At 47.1% G+C, this 11,653-nt stretch overlaps 1 protein-coding gene across 5 annotated transcripts in view; it reads right to left on the minus strand.

Moving 5' to 3' along the window:
* RREB1 (ras responsive element binding protein 1) overlaps positions 1-11,558 on the minus strand; it is a 122,318-nt gene extending 110,760 nt beyond the window's left edge. For 2 of the 5 annotated variants that reach the window (XM_039549048.1, XM_039549049.1), the window contains exons 1-2: positions 11,415-11,554; positions 11,121-11,320 (exon numbers count right to left, since the gene is read on the minus strand). In XM_039549048.1, the coding sequence (XP_039404982.1) occupies positions 11,121-11,160 (40 nt within the window). In that variant the 5' untranslated portion in view covers positions 11,161-11,320; positions 11,415-11,554. Of the gene's footprint in view, positions 1-10,330; positions 10,667-11,043; positions 11,063-11,120; positions 11,321-11,414 lie in introns of those variants that run through there. The other 3 variants (XM_039549052.1, XM_039549051.1, XM_039549050.1) reach the window with 3 other exon arrangements.
* Between the last annotated feature and the right edge of the window lie 95 nt (positions 11,559-11,653).

The following is an 11,653-nucleotide window of genomic DNA, read 5'->3' on the forward strand; positions in this document are numbered from 1 at the left end:
CCTTGCCACTGACATACACGCACACACACACAGACACACACACACACCAGCAAATTTAGAAAATACCTTGAGAGCTGTCAGGATAAGACAAAAAAAGAGGGAAAAGATGGTAACCCCCACCTATGCACACTTAAAATTTACATGTGTGTATGTTGGAAGATGATTCACCAGGGCAGGAAAAATAGAGATGCCTGAGGGCTATGACTGGAAGCACAAAAAAGGGCCCTGATACTCAAGTTTATCTGGACAAAGGAGAGTCCCAAAACCAAACAGGTCTGTACACTATCAGCACCAGAAACACTGATAATTCTGGGAGTCACACTTTTTAGTTTTACCTCTTCTAAGGAATAAGAGTTTAAGTACTGTAATGTTAGCAATCTTATACTACAAAGAAACACTCCTTCAACCACAAAACAAACTCAACTCCTTACTTCTCTGTACCGAGCACAAAAGCAGCACATAGAAACACGAGTTTCCCTGGAACAAACCAGTCAAATTCATTCAAATCTTCCTGAAGAACAACAGGGCAGAACCCATTCCTGTTCCCAGAGCTTATTACAGTAACATGACTAAACATGCTCAGCAGCCCAATGTGATAGGATGCATCCATTTGCTGATGCCAGAGGAAGATGCATGTCTCTTCTACATGGCACTGCTCTCACAGGCTGCTTTTCAAAAGATGTTTTGAGAAGCAACCTGCTGCGTACATTCTTAACAAGTCATAGTATCACCGGCTGTACAAGTGTTTGACCTCTACTTGCTATGCACAGTGGACAAAAATCTGACATCAGCTTATTCCAACCTTAGTAACACCAAACTGCTTCTGCAAAGCTGGCTGGAACAGACTACAGCAATGCACCGATAAACTCCCAGACGGACCCCTGGAGTGCTGAAAGTGCAACTAGTTTAGTACATGAGCCCACGTGTTTTAAATTTGGGTTGGTTTAATCCAAATAAGTAACCTGATTAAAATGGGATTCTTCTCTGGAGGTCTAATTTCTAGATGTTTCCATTACTCCATATGCTTTTATGCTGTGTAAACATAATGAATGATACATACATCACTTTTGGGATGATTTAAGAATTCAGTTTAAAACTACAACACAAGTCATTCAAGGCAACAGAATTGAATTACTTTGTGAATGGTAAGAGCCAGCAACTGAATTTCATTTCAGTCTTGGAAAGGTGACATACTGAGGGGGTGACATCTTTCTATTCCCAGTTTCTTCTTCTAATTTCCTAATTTCAGAACCCTGACATTTGTCACTTTTACATAAAGACCTAAAGCAAAATGAGAGAAGGATGTGATTTGACTGATGGTTTAAAACACATATTAAAGCTAGGAACATAATGCTTCTAAACCAAACAATCAGGCAGACCTCTAAGCATACGAATATACTTGCACTTATACTGTCTAGAAAAGAAATCAATAAATAATCTGTCAGTCACGTGCAAAGCAGGCATTTATGAGAGCTGCCCAAACTCTGCTTTGCAACCAAAGCTGTCTGTTTATAAGGAGACACCTCAGCAGGAACAGTGCAGGTTCCCAGCATGCCTCTACCTTGATATCTGTAAAGGCTCCACCATGGGGTAAGAAGATAGTTATAATTAAACATTTATACTAAGGTAGTGCTGTGCAGGTCGGTTCCACAGTGTGTTAGGTGGCTTTTCAAAACTCAGTAATTGAATGCTGATCCCTGCCCTGAAGAGTTTACAGACTAGGAAATCAAAGCATAACACTTGGTATCTGTACACTAGGAATTAAACAAAGACCACCACCAGTTCATTTCCTGGGTCTTTGGACTAGGCAGCTCACATAAACATCCATTACCAGAAATAGTGGAAATTTTTAAATCAGCAGTCTGAACTTTCCTAATCCACATCTGTCCAGCTCTGTTTGAATTAGTAGCTGGGACAGTAACTACAGCATGCAATTTGCACATGCTGCTGGCATCTTCTTGTCCAGTGTAGATTATTTTTGGCCCAAATACTTTTTAGCAATCATTTTGAAAAGACAGAGAGCACACAAACGGAAACATTTACTGCAAGTCAGTCAGTTCAGGCCGTGCAAGCATGAGAGAGGCTGCCAATGCATGAGGTCGAAAGTCAGGCAACAGCAGATCCTTCTGTCCTGAATCTCCAGGACAACCCCAGAGAAGCATCAGTACATCTACAATGCAATGCTAGCACACGTCGGCTCTTGGGCAGACCATGGCCACATACAAGCCTGTGGCCTATGTGGCGTTGCAAAGCCACTAACCCACATCTTTTTCTATGGAGATTAAGAGTTACGCAATGGTGCAAATAAAACCTCTGGCCCCAAACACACAGGGGCCATCTCTGTCCCAGATCCATCCTCAGGGAGAATTCTCTACATTCCCATTTTCCTGCAGGGAAGGACAGGCCTGGGAAGGACAAGTCCTCCTCCTACTCACCGGACTGAATACACTCAAGAAAGTAAAAGCACAGCCTCTAGGATTTAAAAAAGGATACAGCAGTGGCCACACTTTCAATGATGGCCAAAACCTGGATGGATTAGTAAAAATAGACTATTATATCACAAATTCAGTTTGCTGTTTATCAAACAAGCTCCTAAAACAGATGCACTGACTTTGTTACTACACCTGTAGGAATTTCAAGCACCAAAAAATACAAAGACACTATTAGTATTTCAGGTTTTTTTAAAGTTTCCTGGCGTCTTTCATGCTATGAATGCTCAAGAGCTTTCAGCTGTATATACTCCACATAAAATCTTAGTCCAGAGAAGCCTGAAAGAATTTTGCTGTTGATTCAAATGAACACACGTTTTCCACTTCTACCTGCTATGTGCGTATCTATTGATTTATTAAACATGGAACAGCAACTATAATGGGGCATGATCTGTGTTCATCTTGATCCACTTAATTGTTCTGTGAACACCTCAACTTCAATTTGTTGGCTTTTGAGCATTTAAAATGAGTAACCTTACTATTTATTTCTAACTTTTTTTCTTTCTCGAGGGAAAAGGGAACCATGGAAAATCCTCAGTCACTAGATTTAAAGAGCTTACAAGTTCCAAAAGCTTTGCAAGAGATTGGGAACTGCTTGAAACTGCAGTTACTGAGGCTGCAGAGTTTACAGAATCCACCAGATCCTTCCTGCAGAGTTTATAATCTGCATGGCTCCCTCCCAAGGTAACCAGCATCCACTCTGAGGTACAGATCATTTCCCTCACCCCTAGAAATTCACCCCTCGCTTTGGCGAGCCACTGCACGCTCAGCAAAAAGACTGCCATTTTGCAGAAAGGAAGAATGGAGACAGAGGATGGAGAATATTTCTCCCACAAAGTGTAGGTAACACTGATATGAAAATAAATTCTTCACTTTTTGAACAAAACCAGTTTCCAACAATAAAGCAAGTTCACACCAGGGAAACTGGGGCACTGTGATCCAGCTCTCTTTACCCTTTTGCAACAGGGACAGTCAGGCTCCTGACAGTTCGAGACTGACAGGAGATCTTACCAAGCAGAAAAGACACCTATCTGCTGTAAAGGCTGGGAAGTTGCTCCAAGACTTGTTCCAGAAGTTGCCAACGACCACAGTCTTGAACCTTACTTGGAAATATAGTAGGATGTACTTAGCAACACCTGGCTGGGCCATCTGATAAGGAAAGAAAAATAAGTTATACCTGCAGTGGTTAGAAAAACAGACCAAAAGAAATATACTCTCCAACTAAATACAAGACATAAGCTACATCTGTGTAGAGAAGCACTTGTCACTGCACTCATAGCTCTTCCCCTGGAAAATACAGTCAAACCTCACAAATGGAAGCCCTTAGTAATCCAGCCACAGCTCTTTTACAGCTGGCTTCTATGGCACATGTGCCCACTTCCTGAACCTTCAGTGTCTTGCTTAGAAAGCAAGCCTCCTTCTGCAGCCCTCCTCCTTCCTCCCACCCAAAGCATAAGGACGTACACACAGCTAAGTATGTGAGCTGTACTGTAAGCTATCCAGCTGAAGACCAATTCAGGATACCTTAATGCTTTTGGGGAGAAGGAGGGGATGAAGCAGGGGAGCACATGCATGAGAGGCCACAGACACCTCGTGTGTTTCCTCAATACACTGGCAACTGCATCAACATCAGAAAAAAATGCACACTTGAATGAGGAACAGCACACAGGTATTCATGACCTGGATGTTTTTCATGTTCTCAAAACACAAAGAGCAATGAGATGTGATGACCTTAATTTAATAAAGAAAATACAGTCTGTGTAACAAAAAGAGGAACTTAAACCAGGATCTTTCCCCTACCCAAAACTGTGAGTGGTTCAAATTAAGAAGGAAGTAGTGCTGCACATTGGAGCAAAATCCAAAGCAGTTCTCCCTTGTCCAAGCCCTAATGTTACCAGTGTGAAGGAGTCCAGCCTGAGCACAGCAGTGTTTATTGCTGTGATGCAAGAGTTCTGAGCAAAGCACTCCCAGGTACCGATACACCTGAACACTGACATCACCTGCTGTATGAAACAGGACTAACAAGGGCTCCAGTTAAAGCCAGCTAATCACACACAATAAAAGCAAAGGCCAGCTACACTTCAACGCGAACTTTTGTTTCTCTCATCCTCAGACAGGAAGCACATACCTAAATTAACTAAAAAAAGTTTGTCAGCGGCTGATCATCCTCCATTTTCAAAGGACAGATGATGCAAGCCCCCATTCTTAAAACACCTACGAGTACATTTGTGCTGTTTCAAGAAAGCACATCCTAACACCTGTTGAAGTATCTACCAGGAGATGCCAAGTGGAGAAGTTCTACATGTATGAGAGGCTGGCCATTCCACTATTAATCACAAAATACCTTTTTCTTTTAGAACCAAATTAACAAGTCACTTGGGCACATCACCACAGAAAATTTCCAAGATGCTTAACACATTTTTTACCCAGAGCTGACAGAAATTACACTGTGAAGTCACTTGGCCATTGTGTGCAAGCACCTTTCCCACACTTTTTCAGAGGCCTACAGAAATAACATCCCTTGTGCAAATGGATCTTCAAAGAAATTTCAGAGAGCAGGATGTGGGGATGTCTTCTTCAAAAGGAAAAGGATCTCTCAAAATCCTGAGATAATATAAGTAAATAAGATTAAATAAAAAACATTTTTACTCAGGAAGCTTAGATGCAGGAAAACTAATTTGAAAGTTGCATTCCACATGCTTCTACGGGAAGACCTGCAAAGGAGACAGAAGAGGTCATCAAGGCCTGAAAGGCCTCTCTCTCTAATGGTCCTTGGAATACCTGTTTTAGCTCAGAAGCCTAACAATGCCCTGGGGGATTTTGACAGTTTTTCTTTTCCCTTGCTGTAACACCTCTGTGGATGGCTGGGACTGCAGATGAATCCTGTTGTTGAAACAGCTGCCTCTCTCTACATCTTTGAAGAGGTATTCAGATTCCCTTAGCCTTACTTAGTTGAATCACTCTGAATAAACAGTCACCACCCATCAACTACGTATTCTTGTACAGTAGCTAGTCAAAGGCAACGACCTTTATTGATTGCTAGGCTGGCCAACCTGAAAGCTGAAATGTTATTATAAAAAAAAAAAAAAAAAAAGAAAAAGCAGGATACACTTGAAGGCCTGTGTTGTTTCTAAAGGCAGCACAGGTCCAGGCGTTGCTCAGTGACATCAGGACGATTCCTCTCTGACTGCAGGAGGCTGCTCTAACAGGTTTCATACCAGCACAGCCACAAGCCAAGTATCCCACTGACTCTTCTCCCATTTGTCCAGGCCCTTTTCCTTGTTCCAACCTTTTTCCGCCACAACACATACGAGCCACCCAACAGGAGCCCAGAGCATATGCCCCAGCTGGCAATTATTTCTACTCTCAATGTTTCTAATAAAGCATTAGCACAAGCTCTAAATAAGTTCTCTCACCCTGCTTCAAGTAAAATGCTGAAGGAAGGAGGGTGAGATGCTGTGGTACTGCTGTCTCAGAAGTTTGCACTCTTTTAAGTCACTGGCCCTCAAATGCTGCTATTCAAAACAGAGTGGTATAGGGTGAGGTGGAGGGAACACCTTCAGGTGGGAAAAACATCACTGGCAGACATCAAAGATAAGCCATCATCAGATTTCTTGCACCAAAGAAGAACAAAGAGTCAATGCTCCTGAAATTCCTGTTCAGAAGTACCCCAGAACAGAGCCAGCACTTCCCACCTCAGCCAACCTCACCTATGTTCATTTGTAATCAAACACTGATAACCAAACGTGGCTTGGCAAAGCTCTGCAAGTTTCAAGCCAGTCCTGGCTCCACACAAATACCTAACTTTTCAGTGTATCACCGAGAGTGACATTCCCAAAAATACCCAAGTCCTGCCTTTGAAATCACTGCCTGTAAAGATTCTTCTAAATATGTGGGGGGGGGGGGGGGGGGGGAGACGGGGGGAGCCACAGCTCCCATAGGTGCTGGTTTATGTAGGATATTAAAAAGAAAGCAACAACCAACCAAATAAAATAAAACAACGCACGCAGAGAAAGGATTCCTCATATGGCTCCCCAAAAGAAAATCTGTTTTAACTGCTGAACAATTAGTCCAGTCAAATCTCCCACCCCAAAGCAAGAAAAAAGCTGTTGCACAGTCTCAGAAGGCAATTCCTTCTCACCTTCAAAGTTTACATCTGCTCCTTAAGACACTTTCCAGCAAAGCTGCAGGGTACCTGAGCACCATCCATGATAAAGCTGTTCTCAAAAGAACATGAAGCAGTTCCTGGCCCTTTTCCAAGATGTAGAATACTGTTGAAAAGGCATATTTTAAAGCTGTAACCCTATGACTGTCCATCTTGCTTGAATTCAGAAAGGAGCTAAAAGACAGAGAGCAGCAAGTATTCTCACTACCATCGGGAGAACGAAAAGCAGCACTACCATCCTCCTCTACAGACAATTATCTCCCAAGAAAGAAGCTACCATATCAACAAGGCAGCCGTCGCAAACTGGTCTAGTAACACGGTCCAGTAATACACTCATTTCAAAACAACCTTTACCGTGCTGAAAGAGGAAGACATGATTTCACATGTTTTAAGAGTGTACACCTAAAACAGAGATTTCCAAACTTAGGCATCATTCATCAAAAAGTTAAAAGGGGCTTTTTCCACACATGCATAGATTTCAGACTAACAGGATTTACTTGTTTTCTGCCTGTTCCTGGGGAACCTCTGCAGTTTCTTTTTTCCCAAGACTGTCCCTACAGGCTGCTATCCAACATACATCAACTGGAGCAACAGATAACTCTGGAAGGACGTTTGCTAAGGGCACAAATTGAGGGCCCGATGTTAGTAAAATCTAGGCATACTGAGGGAGGGTAGAATTACTCCTGTATGTAGATAATTTGAACATTTGACACAGTCCCCTGGAAAGCTTTAGTTATGCATCTAAGTATTTTTTTTCAGATGTCTTACTAGCAAAAGGTGTATTTTAAGTCAATTAAAAAATTATTGCAACTTAAAAAGTGAATCCTTTTCAAAAACACTCAGGTTAATTTTAGCATCCTTCTGTTTAGCTGCTTAGCAACACTTATCCTATGACCTTCTAAGCACCACCTACTTTTACAAGGGATAATGAATATAACCAAAGGGATTCATCTATATACAATGTAAGTACCTCAACAGTTTTTATTTAAATGAGAAATCCAATCCAACTGAGAGCAATTCAAACTATTTCTGTTCAAGAAGAAAGTTTCACAGACTAAAGTCAAGCTACTGTTATGACTGTAGTGTTACTTCAACATAGGCAAAGTGATAATATCCTTAAGGAGTGAGGAAAGCAGTACAGAAGTCAATGTTTGCATGCTTTGGGAAACACTGCATTTGTCTGTGGGGATACCAAAGGAGATCACACATACTATGAACAGGTAATGAAGAGATTCTGTTTTCCCAGTTTTGAAACTTGAAGTTATCTCCCAATCTTCAATCAAAACAAAAAGCCATTTGGTCAGAGGGTCACTGAATATTGTAAAGAGTTAAGAATGGGCACACAACCTGGCGAGTGAAGTCAGAATAAGATGTTTCATTACACTGAAATCTGCAATTAAAGCTTCAAACACCCAGGTCCAGGTGGGGAAAAAAAAAGCAAATCGAAAACCCAGAAAGACAGTCAACAAACAGCCTGCTATATTATGTCTTAATACCAAGCCAAATATATATTTATATATTCTTTAGGATTGTTAGTTATCAAAAGAAGTGTGTAAGAGTGGCTACATAAATAGTCACTTCTGATGAGCAAACAACACTTTGACAATTAGAAGCTGTCTGTGAAATGAAAGCAGAATAAAAGTTTACTCGATTGCACTTAAAGGATGATTTTTTTCCAAGTCATGATAGGAATTCAGTTCCAAATACGAATGCCAGGAGGAGGAAGGTGAGGGAGCAAAAGAGGCCACACTCAGTTGAGAACAGCTGCCCTGAAGCATGAGAGGCTGGATGCATCTCTGCCGGCAGGTGAGGGAGAGCCCTGGTACTCTGATTGATTGGATGATGGATTCATGCTGTTTCTGGGTTTCTAACAAACAAAAGGGCCTATTCTTTCCTGGATGTACCCAACTCCCGTTAAGGCTAATCGGCATTATGCAGGCACACCAAGAAAAGACTATATACCCTTAAGTCTTCAAAGAGAAAATTAAAACCTAAAACAAATATGGCTGGCCTGACCCTGAGTCACTGCATCCCTTTCACACACGCTGACCCTGTGGAAAACAGGAACTGCGGTAACAAAACTCGGTGCTTGTGTCAAAACGACCGACCTCAACGAAAAAACTTCAGCCATCCTAACAGCTGTCTACTGTTTGCTATAGGGGTGACAACACGGTGTTATTTAGCAACTGCTCCTCTTGTTCATAAGCAATTTATTTTCAAAGGCATGGAGCTGGATGCTGGAATGGGAGGAAACACCCACTGCATTTGCTGTCTCTCCTAGACCACTGCCCCCAAATCACACTGAACTAGATGTTTACTTTCTCGAATAAGTAAATACACTTGATCTTATCTCCAAGAGAAGACAGGCGAAAGAGGGAGTTGGGATTAAAACTGAATGGTTGGTCTCCCCCCCCGCCTTCCCTCCAGCAATCAGCCCAGCGGCTCCCGGGCAGGATGCTGGCTCCTCGGCGAGCAGCACCAGAGCATCAGCTGCGGGCCGGACACCGCGGCGCGGCCGTGGGAGGGCGGCGGGGCACGGAGGCGCCCGGGCCTCCGCGGGGTGCGCAGCCGAGCAGAGCGGCCCGGGCAGGGAAATGTGCTGAGCCAGGAGAAGCGCTCTCCTCCTTCTGCGCAACCCCGCGAGGATGCCGAGCAGGCGAAGATATCGCAGCCGAGAGGTGAAACGGTGAAAATTATTTAAGAACGAAAAAAAAAAAAAAGAAAAAACCCAAGCGTGCGTGCAGAGGGAGGCGGGGGAGAAGTGCAGGGAGAAGAAGCCAAAGGAAACTTATCTGCGACATGACAAAGTTCAATCCACCGCCCTCCCTCCTCTGCTGAAAAAAAAAGTTGCAGCATCTCGGCGCGCCCCACTCCCCGCCCGGCCCGGCCCGGCCCGGCCCGCGACCCCCGCGCCCCCTCGCCCCGGGCGGATGGGGCGCGGGGGGATGCCGAGCCCGTGTGTTACGAACGGGGCAGGAGGAGCTGCCTCGCATCCTCAGCGCGGCCCCCGCGGCGCCGCCGGGGGTGTCCGGCCCGTAGCAACGGCGATGGGGAGGGAGCGCAGTCGCCCAGAGACGGGGCTCGGCCGGCTCCCATCCGCACCGGGCACCGCGCCGGGGGGGCGGCCGCCGCACCGCCCCAAACTTTGTTTTCACCTCAAACACCGCCACTGCAGGGGGAGGTCACCTCTGCCTCGCCGTTTCTCCCCCCCGCCAAGATGGGGCTGAGGGGGGCGAAGGCCCGGACACCCCTCCTCAGCTTCGGATGCTGCCCGGCTCCTTCCTGTAGTGGTGACGCCGCCCAGGCGTCCCTGCCCGCCGCTGGCCCCGCCGCGTAGGGATGTGTTCCTGGCACCGCACAAAGGCAGCGGGACGGGGGGGACCCACGGGGGGCAGCGCCCCCCGCCCTCCCCAGGCACGGCTCCCCCCCGCCCCCGCCGCGCAGGCCGGGAGGGGAAAGGACACGCACGTCCCTACCGGGACGGGGGGGAGGAAGGCGGGGGGGCGGGTGGAGAAAGTGGAGGAAAGGCGAAAAAAAATCAAATAAAGTAAGAAAGAAGGGTTAAAGAAGAGAGGGGAGAGGTACCAGGGGGGCGAGGAAAGGGAGGCGCGGCCGTCCGGCCCTGCCGGGGGAGCGGAAAGTCAGCGGAGAGATGCGCGGCGCAAGCCGGTTCTACCTGCGAAGAAGGGGCGCCTTCATCCCAACTTCCCAGCTCCGGCGCGGCCCTCCCAGCCGGGAACAGCGGGCAGGGGCCGCCGCGGGACCCGCCGCCACCGCCGGCAGGAAAATAAGCCCGAAGGAAAAGTTAAAAGGCAAGCTCGGGAGACGGGGGCGAGCCGGGCTAGAAGATGTTGCTTCCTCGCAGCCCCATCCAAATTGTGGCGGTGGCTGGTTAAAAATAAACTTTGCAGCAGGAGGGGGGGGATGATCTGGCCGGATTCCTGAGCTCAGACGGTTTAATATGGATGAGCATCAGGTCCTGAAGGCAAAACGCCGCGGCTGGTGCCGCTGGTTGGTAGAAAGTCTGCAACAGGGAAGGGGAAAAAAAAAAAAAAAAAAAAAAAAAAAAAAAAAAAAGCCAGGAGCCGCGGAGGGAGGAGAGGAGAGGGAGGAGCGGGGGAAGGGAAGAGGGAGGCTACACGAACTCATCATCATCTCCACCGCTGCCAGCCAAACTTTTTTCCTCCTTTTTTTTTTGAAGGAAACTTTTCCCCCCCCCTCTAACAAGCATTTCATTTTTTAAGTAAGTCGCACGACCAGCCGACACGATGCAACCTCCTCACCCCCGCGCCTGCCCCCTCCCAGAAGTTTATTTTTCCTCATCTTTCTTTCTGCCCCCCACCCCCCCCCCCCAAGAAAAAGAAAAGAAGAGAAAAAAAAAAAAACAACCTGATCCCTCCGGAGTTAAGGCACGCTCCTGCCCTTTGTGAGGGAGCGCGGCGGCCGGGCAGCCCCGCGGTACTTACGCCGGACTTTGCTGGGGCTGGGCTGCTTGCGCCGCGACATGCCGGGAGGATGGGCCGCCGGGGGGGCGCGGGGGCGCGCCGGGGGGAGCGCGCACGGGAGGGAGCCGCAAACTTGTTCCGGAAAAAGGAATCAAAATGGCGTTTCTGTGGATGTGCAAAGTTCATCAACTCCGCGCTAACTTCCCGTCCTCCGCGCCTCCCTGGAGGGGAGAGATGGGCACGGTTAGGGACCCCGCCGCGCCGCGCTCCGCGGGCGCCCCCGCCCCCTGCCCGCCCCCGCGCTGCCCCGCGCACCCTGATAAGGAGACACATCACGTGTCGCTCCGGCTCCTCTCCCGGGGACGCGCTACCGCGGCAGCAGCAGCCTGTTGCAAATAGCATCTCTAACTCGCCCTCGTCGCGGGGAGGGAGGGGCGCCTCCAAGGAGAGGAGTGAGCACAACTTTCCCCCCCACCCTTCCTCCGTCCCTCCCTTCTCCGCCCGGCAGCGCAGCAGCGGGATGCCCGGGGCAGGCGCGGGGGGAGCGGGGGGGC

This window comes from Corvus cornix, chromosome 2 (assembly GCF_000738735.6).
Source record: "Corvus cornix cornix isolate S_Up_H32 chromosome 2, ASM73873v5, whole genome shotgun sequence".
In the NCBI taxonomy this organism is placed as follows: Eukaryota; Metazoa; Chordata; class Aves; order Passeriformes; family Corvidae; genus Corvus; species Corvus cornix.